The sequence below is a fragment of the Rhamphochromis sp. 'chilingali' genome, assembly GCF_963969265.1.
Source record: "Rhamphochromis sp. 'chilingali' genome assembly, chromosome: 5".
NCBI classification, from domain to species: domain Eukaryota; kingdom Metazoa; phylum Chordata; class Actinopteri; order Cichliformes; family Cichlidae; genus Rhamphochromis; species Rhamphochromis sp. 'chilingali'.
Window position 1 is genome coordinate 12048571 of NC_137932.1, and position 14848 is coordinate 12063418.

At 40.1% G+C, this 14848-nt stretch overlaps 2 protein-coding genes across 7 annotated transcripts in view; both read right to left on the minus strand.

Annotated features, from left to right (window-relative positions):
• utrn (utrophin) overlaps positions 1-2945 on the minus strand; it is a gene marked incomplete at its 3' end in the record, with an annotated part of 195649 nt that extends 192704 nt beyond the window's left edge. For 4 of the 6 annotated variants that reach the window (XM_080883910.1, XM_080883912.1, XM_080883909.1 and 1 more), the window contains exons 1-2: positions 2512-2944; positions 1049-1200 (exon numbers count right to left, since the gene is read on the minus strand). In XM_080883910.1, the coding sequence (XP_080740036.1) occupies positions 1049-1121 (73 nt within the window). In that variant the 5' untranslated portion in view covers positions 1122-1200; positions 2512-2944. Of the gene's footprint in view, positions 1-1048; positions 1201-2511 lie in introns of all 6 variants that reach the window. The other 2 variants (XM_080883914.1, XM_080883915.1) reach the window with 1 other exon arrangement.
• Positions 2946-8808: 5863 nt separating this feature from the next.
• LOC308397072 (uncharacterized protein) lies at positions 8809-14769 on the minus strand. The gene is made up of 4 exons (XM_080882791.1): positions 13918-14769; positions 11955-12852; positions 11619-11644; positions 8809-10000 (listed from the first exon to the last, which is right to left on the minus strand). Exons 2-4 carry the CDS (start codon positions 12843-12845, stop codon positions 9085-9087), a joined length of 1833 nt encoding a protein of 610 aa, XP_080738917.1. The 5' UTR covers positions 12846-12852; positions 13918-14769; the 3' UTR covers positions 8809-9084.
• Positions 14770-14848: the final 79 nt, after the last annotated feature.

A 14848-nucleotide genomic window follows, 5' to 3' on the forward strand; every position in this document is an offset into this window, starting at 1 on the left:
TAACTTTGATCCTCATTTCAGTTATCAGTGGAAATGGAAACCTCATGAGTTACATGGCAATGATTTTGCACCTTAAGCCAAATGCTGCTTTAACATCAATTTACATCCAAGACGTTTAACTTAAAGCTCAGTTTTTGTCAAAAGTAAACAATCCCCATATGACAATAGTGTTTGTGTAATAGTTACTCGTACAGGTAAAGTGTTTGATATAAGAGTGATGAGCTTGCTTTCCTCTGTTCTGTCTTACACTCCAATTTTTTTTGTATCTTGTCAGCCCATTTGACCTGGGCACCAATTTTAAAATGGGACATCCTTTAACAACCTCTTTAGCGGGATGTATAATGATAAACTTACAATGCAAAGTTTCACTCTAGACTCCTCTAACATAGGAAAATGTGTGCTTATATTGTTCTTCCAGTTTGCCATGTTCTAACTAAATGTACTGTTCAAAGAGCCAGGAATAGACTAAATCAAGATGGGTACACAACATCAGGGCATTGTCCTCCAATTACCTTAATTTAGACCAACTAAAGCACTCCTCTAACTAGAACAACAACTTGTTTGTAAGCGTCTCTCCCTCTGAGGGCGGTGTCTACGAAATATTAACCTATGGAATGGAACGATCTGCAGAGAACGTGATCAGTGGGTGTGTCTCTCTCTAAAACCATCCCTACATTCTTGTCCTCCCCTTCTTCTGCTGCTGGACACTTTCCCTTTCTGTTTCCCCTTGCAAAGGTGTGATCGCAAACCCACTCTGTCCTCATTACGCTGTGTTGTGTGCTGTGTCTCTCTTCCCCTGCCTCCACGTATGGTTAACCATACACCAACAGGATTTCTGGCTCTGTCACGGTTTTCTAACAGTGACTGCACATGTTCACGCACAACAAACTGTTGCCTCGTGCCATTTATTCTGTTAAAGAACACTGAAAGCTCTGACAACCTTTGGACTTGCATGCTCTGCTTCATTTGTTCACGTTAGGGAACATTAAGTACTGGAGACAGCTGCAAAATACCAACACAAACAATGGACATAAATATCAAAACATACCAGATCTTGATTTGATTTTGTCGTTGAATTCTTCATTAGCTCCTCCCCCAGCGACGTCTCCGGGTGACGCCATTGCAGCCCAGTTAATCCAGTGCTAGATTAGGTAAAATAGTGATCAATTTCCAGGCCTCTCAGCAGCCCTCTTCCTGCACCTGTAAGGAATAAAAATGAAAACTCAAACTCCACAGTTCCTCCAAAAACAAAATTTTTTACTGTCAAATTAGTTCTCTATTGCTTTCATATGACATTTAGTAGAAGACAAAAATCCACAAATGGCCAGATCAAGTGTCTCAGACCTGGTACCTCATGACAACCTAGGATGTCTCAGGAGGAAACAAGCTTTTTAAACCATGTCTTAGGATGCCAAGCTGTGCTCTTCTTTATCTTTAAATAACTCCTTAACTGGCAATTAAAATGTGGACTTAAACCTTGGCATGGAAGCAATCTAGATATTGAAATCAGCATCAACACAACAAAGAAATCTGACCGAAGAGATGTTTTTTGTTCAAGTCTCAGTTTGAAACTCAAAAGAAAAAAGCTCCAGTCAATACTTCAGCTGGTCATCTCAATTCACTAGCTTACATTTCTGAGTCATGCTGCAGCTTTTGAGACCCCTTTTTTTTGTCTCGCTTATGCCTGTGGTCTGTTTCACTTCAGGGTATCCTTTCATTAAAACTCAACCACTTTCCCTTCCCAAATAGCTTACTTTTTTACCATGAAAGGACTTCATGTGCAGTTTCCCCCCCCTTACAGTTCTTGGTGAGTTACAGTTCTTGAGGGATGATGCAAGACCCCAAAAATAACAACTGTAAACTCAATGAAAAGTCAGCCTCATCTGTCTTGCAGCTATCTTTACTTTAATTTCAGTTCCTCTTTTTGTAAGTGGAGTAGTGCTGACAACCAGACCAAAACAACTGAGAAGATTTTTTAAAAATAATAATAATAATAATAATATTATTTATATATATATATATATATATATATATATATATATATATATATATATATATATATATATATATATATATACTAATCTCATCTCTTTGACTCACAAGTGTGGTGCAGAACTTTCTAGCTTGCCCCAAAGTGGACTGGACCAAAGTGCACATGTTAACTGCTTAAAAGCACGCATATATATGGATAATCTGACGGGACTAGCGCGATCCTTACAAAATATACCAAGTGACTTTTAAACAGTGAATCAATGATAGTCTTGTTTTAGTTAATGTTTTATCTCTTAGGTATGACTGCGGCAGTTTGGGAATTTTTGTTTAGTGCTGCACCACCCCTCAGCCAACTCACTGCAAGATTACTGTGATTTTTTTTTCTTATCCCATTTAATTTCAAACTTTTCTCTCTCAGTGGCTCCTTTTACAATTAAATCCGATAGCGAACTTCACAATAACGTACCATAGTGATGAGCACTACAGGTCATGGGCGTTTTCGTGGATCCAATCACTCACCTCTGCTGTCACCAAGGGTCAGGAGACGTGTTCCCTCAGAGCAAGTCCAAAACGTGTCGAGTACGGATGGACAAACAGGGTAAAATGTATTAAAACTGCGTGGATCTAATTCATCTAAGGCATTTTCTACGAGAAACGAGGCGTCTTTCCCCACTAACCAGCGTTAAAACTTAGCTGACGTTAACCAAAGAGAACCGTCCCCGAGCGCATCCAGTCTCCGCGATGTGCCAAAAAAGCTTCAAGAGACGCCTTTTGGCAACGCAATGCAAGGTGAGGCCACCGTCGTCTACCAAAGCACACGGCTAGCTGTCTGTTGCAAACGGAGAGCTGGTTACAACATTTCACGGGTGAGCACCGCAGAGCTGTTCACTCAGGTCCACAACTTTTGTTCCTGTTGCTTTTCTCCACTCTTTCTCCCTGTTACATACACTGACGCAAACAGCAAGCTAAATGCAACGGAAACGGTAGCGCTGTCTTTCAAAATAAAATAGTCAAAGAACTAAAGCAGTTCCTCGCAGTGTTATATTGTTACTGAGGCGTCGGAAATAAACGAAATAATCTTTTTATAGATGGAAAATGATATATTCACCGGATAATAGACTCAATCCTAATAACCGACTCACGTTGCAACAACCGAGGACTTATTTTGAAGGCATATATCGGAACTACATTGGCCCCTCTGGGTGACTTGATTTCGCTCTGTAGCGTGTCCCTCTGGCTGTAAAAGTTTTCCTGAGTCTGAGATGGAAACATGGCGCGGTGGCCGTCACGTGATGTAATTCTAACAAAACCTATGACTCTCACGGGGAAACACAAACTTTAATAGAAACACTAAGCCAGGAGAAATAATGGACGGTGGAAAAACAGTTTCCACGCCTTTCCACCTAAAGGGAACGCAAACTGACTAAAGCCTGACGCTGGATCAGAGAGATTTGTTTTATTGCAGCATGTGGGCAATGTGACCCATTTAATTAATTGAACTCTCTGCATTAATGGTTGTATTTAGACACCTACAGATTTGTTGTCTCTACAAACTGGTCCGTACCAATGCTTGATTGTATATCATATTATAATATTGCTATTGATGCATTAAGAGGGGCATTTCATTTGACCTATATTTTGGGTAGTTTTATTTATTAACACTAAATATTTCACTGGCAGATCAAGCAAAGTGATTCATTTTTATTTATATACCAACAAATCAGACACTGTACCTTACACTGTAAGGTAAAGACCCCTGCGGTATTAAAGAGAAACCCTCCGATAACCCCCTGTGAGCAAGCATTAGGCAAATGCGGGGAGGAAAAACTCCCTTGCAAGAAAAGAGACCTCCAGCAGAACCAGGCTCAGTCATCTGCTAATACTGGTTAAGAGGTGAGGGTAAAGAGAAGAGAAAAAGGAGATGTGATGCACAGAGACTATGCAAGAGACAGGACAAGAATTAATAGCCTGCAGCAGTGGTATATAAACACCTGGGGAATGAAAAGAAATCTAGAGAAGAAATGCTGAATGGATCACAGGAAGTACCCCAGCAACCTTAGTCTAGAACAGAATAACTAAGATATGCTTCAGGGTCACCTGACCCAGCCCTAACTATAAGCTTTATCACAAAGGAAATGATGACTCAGCGAAATAGTAAGTACAGTCATGTAAAAGGAAGAGGGACAGAATGTATAAGATGCATAGAAATGGACAGGTACCCCAAAGATGCACTTCCTGGAAAGAGTAACTGCATTCCACGCCTGGCTGCTTATCACTTTATTGAGTATTTCAGCCCATAAACAAATCCTGGGAATTACTGGGCACCCAGGTACAGTGTAAAATCCCCAAAATGTGTGTTTGTGTGTGGGTTTTTTCTAGTTTAATTCAAAATTACAACCAGCAAAGCTCCAACAAAACATATGTTGCTTTTTTCAATCAACACACAAAACAGGTTTCTCCTCGATAACCAACTTTATTCATATAGCAGCTTTGATACACAACTACAAACAAAACAAGACAGGAAGACAAACAGATAATCAAGTTTAAAACATAAATAATGACAAGTAAAATAAGAATCAAACCCTTATTTATGGCCACGGCTTAAATGGAAAAAAATAATAAGAAAGTTAATACATACAACAGCAACAATCGTTACCATACACACCCCTCCACCCCTGATGTCTCAGGTTTCATGTTGTGATAGTGAGTTATGTCGGCCTGAAAACAACAACTTTTCCCGTGTCTGAGGGGACTGAATAATAGATTAGACCCCATTAGAAAAAGTCTCTGAGGCTTTGGGGGATGTTGAGATGTTGATCTGCCATTGTATGCCCTCATCCTTCTCCCTCTGCGTCTCAGTTGTCGGGCCTCTTTTGTGGATGCTTCCTCACGCAGCCTAAAGAAGAGGCTCAATTTCACAAATCAGTGCTCTATTAATGCCTCAAAAACGTATCAAGTGACAGCATATGCGTTTGTCAGTGAAAAAAAAGAGGGAGGAAGGGGACAAAATATGGTCTAAGACCAGGAAATCTTTAGTATGTAAGGCCCCATTAGCGATTTTTACACACAGTAATTCTTCCTCAATTTACCCCAATTTGCTAAACATGATTCATAGTTACACACTCACCATGTTTGTGAAGTTGAGAAGTATTTATAAGGCTGCATGACTACAGTGCACCAAACTGTTGAGTACTGCTTGCAGCTATTTTCTGTCAAGCCTTTCCGGTGGCATATGCAGATGACTGGGTATCGATGGATCTAAGGCATCGCCCTGGCTGTGAAATTACAGGGGTGAGTGTGTGCAGGCCTCCTCTGGGCCAGTGCTGAACTCCAGCCCAGAAACTACAAGAAGGCGTTAAAGTGCCCTCTTCTGTCCTAATCACGCAACTACTCCTGAAAGATTTAGTAATGCAATGTGCTTTGCTAAGATCTAGTTTTAAACTTCTGTGGATAATCTTAGTATATCCTAAGTAATTTACAGATGCTGGTGTGCCAAAAAGTTATTTCTGATGTTTCAATTTTTTATGTCTAATATCTTATATTACTACTACTAAACTTATATTGATAAATAGACTAATCAACAGGATTTCCCAATCCTGAGTTATAAAGAAATTACCTGTTTTGACTCTGCGTTAACTGCACCTACATTATATTTAGTTATATTTCTTGCAATTTCTGCTGCCTCTGTTGTCCCTCAGTTTTTCCACTACTTTGTACATTCACTCACTCAGTTTCAGTTTCTCCTTGCATTAATTTGCTTAATTTTGTGAGTTTTTATATTGACGCTATGATTATTATACCTTATATTGAGATAATTCTTGTTATTCTTTCACTGATAAATCCAAAAACTGCGGCGAAATTCACAAGAGGAAACGATCTCACTGAACAAGCCAGTCACAAGAGCTCCGTCAATGGGGGTGTAGCTGCATTTCTAGAGTGGTGCACGTCGGGTTACGCCTTAAACAAGTAATAATCAGACGGATAATCAGAATTTAAACCAACCTTCCTAATTCTCCAAGTAATGTTTGGATACTTGGGTTAACCGCAAGCTGGCGGCTGGCTTTGTAATACGACACTATTTTAGCGCCCGCGATTTTCAGCACCGTTTTATTACCAATAGACTGCTGCAAATCTGTTAACTTAGAGGAAAACTGTTATTATCAAAAGAAATTGGCCTAAAAAAAAATGTGTATTTTTTAAATAACTAATTACAAAATGGGAGAACTGTTAAAAAGTGCAATTTTAAACGGAGCTGAAATTGTTGCATTCGGTGGAAATAATACAAGACGATGCATACGCAGCTACCACATCTGCAACTATAAGCTCTTTATCATCAGTGCTCTCTGTTTTGCCTCGGTCTCGCTTATAATGTAACAGAACTGTTTCTTTGTTTATGTTATGTGACGCAAACCTTCCAATACATCAACAAAATAAATTTACCAGGAGTGGGGTTCGAACCCACGCGGACATATGTCCATTGGATCTTAAGTCCAACGCCTTAACCACTCGGCCATCCTGGTATATACACCGTACCCCAACACATCCCCACACTTGTAAAACTCAACACATCCAAATACCGTTAATCATTATGTATTCTAGACTTAGTCATTAAATTGGCACGAAGCTAGCAATGCATAGCAGCGTAAGCCGACGAGATAAACAATAGCAAACAAACATACTGGTCTAAACAATTGACATTACCGCTGCTAGTAGCTAGCAGCTAAGTCATTTACTATCATGCTAACGACAAGCCCGACCTCAAAAGCTTGAAATAAAACTACCGCTATCCTTAAGGTGGCTTGTATTTACAAAAAAAACCTAAAATATACACACACACACATACATATATATACACCAGCTCGCATACTTGGGTTAATTGCTTCCATTCCATTCGAATTCCTGTGAACCGCTCTCTCAAATTAGAACCCGCATAATAACATTAGCGTATGCTAACCCGTAGCAGAAGTTATAGCAGGCGTACAACTTCTATATTGTAAATATACACAGTAGCGTGTTTAGCTGCGCATTGCAGCCAAACAAAACCTCGAAGCAAAGCGAAACACCGATACCGCACAACAAATCTCTAAATTACGAAGTCACGGAGAATAAGTTGCCAAATAAAGTCCGTAGAAACTTCGGAGACTGAATGACAGCTAGTCTTGCTAGGTGTATGTGGATCTGAGTGAGTGGGGCATTAACGGGACAGGCGCCATCAGGGATATTTCATTCTATATTTGAAAAACGAAAAAAAACGAAAACAAAAAAACTATAGTATAGGGCCACATTAAGAAAAAAATAAATATTATTGTTCATTTTGACCATAAAGATGAAATTTCGAGACTGAACTCGAAATGTTATTTTGAGATTAAACTGTTTTGAAAATAAAATCTAAATACTGCTAACTGGTACGGAAATTAAACTTTGAATTTTGATCATACATAAGCTATTATGCATAGTTTTAAAAAGCAAAAAGCAGTTAGACGTGCACACAGTCTGACTCCAAATGGCCGAGATAGGAAACTTCAGTTTGGCATCTAGTTTGTTAAACAGTTTGTGGAGTAGAAACTGACTGCATCTATTCGCATGGCTGTTGTTGCCTTGTCTTGCGCACTGAGCTATTCTTGAAATAACTACAGGATTTAATTCCAAAAAGTTCCAAATATTATACAAAGATTCAGGGTGCGTTTTTCTAATTTTTAGCAGATTTCCAGCAATTTTTTTTTCTTCAAATAACAGCTAATGTTCGATCTTACATTCAAAAATGAAATTTAAATTGAAATACTAAATGTTAATAGGTACATCTAAATATTACATTTAAAGCTTAGGATGCTGAACAGACCGGATAAGCTGAAGAAAATGATAGATGGAACCTTGAATATGTCAAATATGCACTCACCATTTAGGTACACCTTGCTAGTATTAACATGAACCCCTCTTTTTCCTTCATAACTTCTTCAATTCTTCATGGAATTAGTTGATTACATCAGCAGCAGTCTGAATAATTGATACGTGCAGGATGGAACAATCTTTCATGTTGTTCACCATAAATTCTGCCCTACCAACCATATATTGTGGAAGAAATTGAGGGTTAATCAGACCAAACAATTCTTCCAATCTTCTATTGATCTTCTATTAGTAAGCAGGTACAGATTGTAGCCTCAGTTTACAATTTCTGTTCTTAGTCTTGCCATTCTCCTCTGACCTGTGGGATCAGCAAGACATTTTCACCCAGAAAAGTACACGCACTGGATATTTTCTCCATCATGTGTCATTCTCTGTAAACCCTAGAGGTAGTTGTGTGTGAAAATCCCAGTACATCAGCAGTTCTTGAAAGACACAGAATAGTCTGTCTACTTGACACCAACAATCATGCCACATTTAAAGTAATCCATATCATCTTTCTTCCCCACCCCAGTGCTCATTTTAAATATTAAATCTAAACATAAATTTACAGATTAGCAGAAGTACCAAAAATAAAACCTTAATGGATTAGATCATTTTGTTACGTTAACGCAAAATAATCTTGGGCCAGTGTAATATAAGAGAAATGTACACACAAGTCCCCTTGTCTACATCATACTCACTGCACCTCTTACTGATATAACTTAGTTTTATCTCAGTCTGACATGACATTTAGTTAAAAGCTACACAGTACAGCTCTTGTTAGTTGTGATTATGTCTGGATCATTTGGGTGGCAAATGTTTTTACGCTTACTTAGACTCAAAGAATCTGGAAAAACTAGCAGATCTTTTTTTCCTACAGCTATAGTTTATTTTGTGCATCACTGAACACGATAACAGTCTCAACTTAAAACATCAATTTGTTAAAACTTCTCTCAAATACATACAGGGGTAAATTCTGTGATCATAACATTATCTGTAATTTGATAAATTTTGAGCTTACAAATTACTCCCTTTCACAGAAATACATTGTGTTTCTACCCAGGGAAGAACTGTCTTCAGTGCACTTAGTGCCATCGTCTTTCATCAAAATATTGCACATTACTTTTTCCTTTTTGTTTAGTTCCATATCTTTTACGTAAATAGTTAAATGTTTAATCAGAATTTCAATCATTTAAGTCAAACACAGTCCTAAAAAGTTTGGTCGTTTTTCCAGCACAGTAGACAGGGGCAACACTGGAGGAAAGGGTTTTTCCTCTTGTACTGTATGGCCTTCTTCATATGAACGTGGACTTTTTCAATATATTCCACAGTGTTGCACACATGAGCCTCAATGTTATTGAGCATGGATCCCTGCTCCTCCACTAGTATGGCCATTTGGAGGAACAGTTCGTGGATCTCCTTCATCCTGGCCTCCAGCTCCACCAGGTCCTTGTGTCTGCCTTTGATCTCGCACAACGCAGTGCGGCAAGAGCGTACACTCTGATTCTGAAGGCCTTGGGACAGCTCCGCCCAGCCCTCACCACCTTTGTCCACCAGCGCATCCAGCTGCTCATCAGTGATTTCTTTCCCCAGTATTGAGGCCTGCCTCTGGATCCTCACCCTGCAGGTATTCCTCTGAACCTCTTCCGCCTTACTGTAGTCAGTCATAGCACTGTGGAAGGCGCAGGTCAGTGACTCGTACTGAGCACGGGCAATGCGACTAACAGCACTGTTGGGGCCCTCTTTCTCTTCAAGCTCTTTGCTCCGTTTACCCAGGACCTGTAGACGGGCGTACAGAGCCTCCCCCCGCTGTTGGATCCCTCTGGCAATGGAGTCACAATCCTTTTTAATAAGGGTCAGGCGGCGCACAGAGGTGCCAAATCGTTCGTTGTGGGCGTGCAGACGTGCCACCTCCAAGTGGAGCAGGGAGATGTCCTTGCGTATTGACTCAGCCTCCTTTAGGATGACCTCAGTAGCTGAGGAGCTCTCAAATATTACCGCTTGATGAGACAAAGTTCCCTTGTCTACATCATACTCAAACCCATAGAATCCGGGCTCGTACTCCTCCTGCTCCTCTCTAATGGTCTGCAGCCTCTCCAACCTGTCCCGCATTCTGCCTGAGAGACTAGTGTATTAAAAAAAAGAAGTAAAAGGTATAATAAATAAAATCCATAATTCAAAATGATTATCATGAACATTCTCCAAAGTGATGACACACATGAAACAGAGTAATCTGATCACTTGGCTGTAAATTATTGTGCTTTGTTAATTTAGTAAGGGGGGAACTTTAAGAGCCATCTAGAAAGATTGTTTTAAAAACTGATGATGCAACTGATGCACGTAAGTTTAGTTTTATCTTCAGTAGCCTTTTCCCCGTCAGCAGTCACAGCTAAGTGACCAACAGGAATTTCTCAATTTAAACCAGGAACAAGGACCTTCTCACCTTAAAGCAGACTTTTCCATTTAAATTGAGGTTTTGCAATAGGATGGTGGTTTCTGCATTTATCCAAGTACTTTCTCTACGTTAGGTCTGTCAACTCCACAAGTTGCAGTGCTTTTGGATGGCAGGTATCTTTTCATCAAGTTCCTGTCATAAGCTCAGAAAGTCAATTTCCTTATTCCGTACCGTTCGAATGAACAACATTCACTTCAAAAGTTGTCTCAATTAAAAATAAAAGACTTAAACAAGTCTTCAGAAATCATATCTTCCCCTCAAGTTGCCTGTAGAGTGGAGCCCAAACTAAATAGCCAGCAAGTCCCATCAATTATCCAGTTGCCTCCAGGTGGCAACACTTTTCCTATGAAAAAACCCAAATCATTAGACTCACAAATCAAATGATCTTACCTTCTTTAAACGGCCACCACGCTACAGAAAAGGTAAGTAAATCCTTTCAGCTTGTCTCATTTGACATTTTTGTAGCAAGTATGTGTTTAATCTACTGAAGGAAGTTGGCCGTCTACTTTCTTTTCAGCATTGTGTGTGATTGCCGGCCCCTTAACAGGTGAGTCACTTAAGCCTTCCCACTGCGACACATAATACCTCCTAAAGTACTGTTTCAACTCACGAATCAAGCAAATGGATTAAGTAAGAAGGCATTCCTGGTAAATGACATGCCCAAAAACAAGAATTAATGAAAATTTAAGGAAACAAACAAGAAAACAAAGGGATTTGACTAGACGTCTTGAAAAACACGTAATAAGCAGCTTTATTTGTTTTGTGACGGCACCTGTGTGCAGGTTAAACAACTGGTTAATGGCGTTATACGCATCATGACAAAGAGCAGCTGTCATTGAGCTGGAAGTCCAGATTTTCTCCAGTTTTCTGTGTTTGAGTAAGAACATAGCAGGCCTTCTAAAATATTAGTGTTAATGTGAATTGTATGTTTAAAAAATAAACCCAGACATATTATATTTAATATATTTAATATTTACTTGTAAGAGAAATCACATAAGACAGACAAAAACATTTTAATATACAGAAGTCAAAATAAGGTAGTGTGCATGGTGCATCACAAGTACAATCCCTGCAGAAATTATATCCCTGTTAAACTGCTTCGTTACCGGTACGCTCTGTTTTACTTCAACCACAACATCCATGGTATTAGTGCTAAGATGTGTAGTGACAAACCAAACATTTCTTCAAGGTTATTTTAATGGAACTTTCAGAAATTGTATAAAAATATCTGAAAGCTACTTATTAGTAAATGTGTAACCTGAGCAAGCTGAAAAATACCTTCACGTACCGTTTGTTTTCAAGTATGCATTGTGCCTAGGTCATTGTTATTTGACACAGGTTATGTCTCAAACCCTTACTACAGACATTAAAAATCAAGGAATTACATAAATAGAGTTTTATGAAGTTTAACCCAAGAATTTTTACATTTAAACCAAGCAGTTTGAACCCTTTTCCTCAAACCTTTATTTTACTCTCTGAGAAAATATTAGGCAGTAACTACAAAGACCGTGATGATAAATTATTGTGAAACTAACATTTTCGTGACACGTCGAACATTTTGAATATCCTAAGAACTAGCTGACATTGTCTTTGCCGGGTCATCCTGTTGTACCGATTAGTCGACGCACGGAAAACAGCTGCAAAACATCTTTCTAAACGGGTTCTTGCTGTCGTGGCGTTTTGCCTTGCCAAGTTTGAAGAGGACATCCTGCATGACAGCATCGGTTTTCTGAACGTTGTTCTGGATGGAGTCCATCATGGGGCCCTGCTCCTCTACCAGCACGGCGATGTCCAGGAATATCTCATGGATGCCCTTGATGCGGCTCTCCAGGTCCAGCAGCTCCTGGTGCCGTTTCTCAACCTGGGACAGAGCCGAGCGTGCCGTTCTGCCTTCAGTCACGATGTTGTCGTTGAAGATGTTCCACTGACCTTTCTCAATCATCTCCTCCACCTCCTCTCCCGTCACCTCGTGCCCCATTATCTCCATTTGCCTCTGGATCTGGGCTTTGCAGCTTTCCCGGTGGCTCATCTCGGCCTCATTGTAGTCAAACATTGCATCGCGAAAGCCATTACTGAGGCAGGCGTACTGGGTTCTGGCGATACGCGTCACAGCAGAATTTGTGCCGTGCGTTTCTTCTAGTTTCTGCGTCATGTCGTCCATTTTATGTAGACGTGCTAGCACATCCTCAGCCCGCGCCTTGATATCAGCTCCAATAGTGTTAGAGTCCTTTTTAATGGTGCTCATGGTGGTGGTGGCTTGGAACATGCGGGAGTTCTGCTCACGAAGCCTCTTAACCTCCAGGCGGATGAGCTGGATGTCTTTGTGGATACCTTGTGCCTGGGTAAAGATTTCGCCCAGAGCAGGGCTGTTGTCGCTAAACACCACTGCTTCATGAGGCAACTCATCCTCCAGGTCAACGTTACTGAAGGAGTCAGAGACAACGGACTCCGCATACTCCATTGGCTCCATGGGGCCGCTGGACAGCTCCTGGAGGTCAGTTAGTCTGTCCCTCATGGTTGGTCTAGGGAACAAGTGAAGGTTAGAGGTCAAGATGCTTTTCTCTCTCTCTGATTGCTGTTGATCTAACATACAATGGTAAAGCTGACTAAATAAAGAGGGGCCTTTCTCAACAGTGCAACACTAAGCAACTCAAGACACCCCCCCCCCCCCCCCTTTTTTTTTTTTTTCATAATTAAACACCTTCACACCTTGTCTTTTAACCTGTTTCATACCAGGTTAAAAATATTTTCCTTCTTCCTTTACATATAATCCACCCGGCACCAATCACTGGCCTAACAGGTTCTCTAAAGAATAGTAAGAGGTGTTCCTTCCTACCAAACTAGTTCCTTCAACTTAGGATCTTTCTGTAGCTAAATTCATTTTGACTTTAAAATCTCACAGACAGAATTATTTGTCAGAGTCTGAGAAGCAGTCTAAGTAAAAGATCTTTATAGTGTGAAAAAGGGACGGTGGTGACATAATTTAAAGGCATTTCTGGCACTGCCACTACACCCTTCCCGTCCTGATTGCCCTGTCTGATTTTGTCACTGCTTCTAGTTGAGAATAACTGATAATCTATATCATTGATCAAAACAGCCTTTATACAATTTTCCAGTTAAGATGCAATCTAGTGGATTAAATGTGTATTATAAATAAATAAATACATGTGGTCCTTATCATCATGTTGTTGTTTTGTTGGTAGACGTATTCAACACTTAACTTGTTTCAATAATCCGAGTTTTTTTAATCTAGGAAATATTTTGATTTGGGCACAATGTATCATAAAGTACAATAAAAATGTAAAATAACAACGATAATAGTAAAAAAAAAAAAATTTAACAATTGTGGAAGAAAGGTGTACGTTTTTCCACAAATGTATGGACATGGTTTTAGGCTGTGTATATGTCACGCTAGTGTCTATTTCTACTACGATAAATCTCGTTTACTACTAAAAACCCCAAACAAAAACAAATTTAAAATCACTTTTCATTTGTCTGATGGGCCATAACTTAAACTTCATCTTCCTTCGCCGTTCATGAGCAACGAGATGAAATAATCTCGTGAAAATAAAAGGAAGGATCCTCACCTGTTTCGCTTTTATGTCCACAGATATCAAAGTTTGTACGTTGCTGTCAGGTGGTCGCCGTGCCTCAGCAGCATCCTCCTGCTCTGATGTCGACTGCTCCTGGCCGTGAGCACAACAATGGGCCCTACACGCGTAACGCTGCTATATCTGGAACTAAAGCTGGAATTTTACTGTGTTATTTCTTTTTTGTCAAGTTGACCAACTGCGCCTCGCCATGCAACTGCGATGAGATGTGACTTGAGGAATGAAGCCCGGTCGGTTTGGTTTGCAGTGACGCCAAGGTGTGAGCAGCGGGTGTGTAACACTCGAGTGCCAAATGCAACTTGGCGTCTATCTTATTGTACAATTAAGCAAAACTGTTGGCACGGAACCTTCGAGGTCACCTTTTTTAAGGGGGTTGCGCTTAAAAACGCATTGGCGACACTTGGCCAACCACTGCCATAATATCTAAAAGCCGCGGTAGGCTACCTGACAGTTTCCGAGATGAGTGAGTGAAGCCTGAGCTGATTTTAGCTCACGTCAAGATTTTCCCAGCCACGCCCAAATGACTTACACAGTACCGGCTTGTGTTTGTGCAGGAGAGATCAGACTTGTGTGGTTTTACCAGCTTCTTGCACTGTACCTTGACTAGAACACACAATAAATTATGTCCATTAACAGGTTGGTTAGGTTCCAGACATTCAAGCACTATATATACACACACTAATAAACATACGAAACTAATAAACAATATCGTTGTGCTTTATTAATGTAAATCTATAGGCAGTATTTACTAAAGGTTTTACTGTTTCAGAGATGCCTGAAAAAGCAAACAGTGTGTCTGCCTCTTTAAGAGTGACTTAAAGTAAAATGTGTGTAGTATCCATCCATCCATCCATCCATCCATCCTCATCCGCTTTGTCCGGGGCCGGGTCGCGGGGGCAGCAGCCTA

Excerpts from the sequence above, each read along its gene's own strand:
- LOC308397072 (XM_080882791.1), bottom strand. The coding sequence starts at position 12,845 with ATGAGGGACAGACTAACTGACCTCCAGGAGCTGTCCAGCGGCCCCATG. Across the intron at positions 11,645-11,954 it reads TTTGCAGCTGTTTTCCGTGC|GCACAATGCATACTTGAAAA; the intron begins GTCGACTAATCG and ends ACAATGACCTAG. Across the intron at positions 10,001-11,618 it reads TGCATACTTGAAAACAAACG|TCTCTCAGGCAGAATGCGGG; the intron begins GTACGTGAAGGT and ends TTAATACACTAG.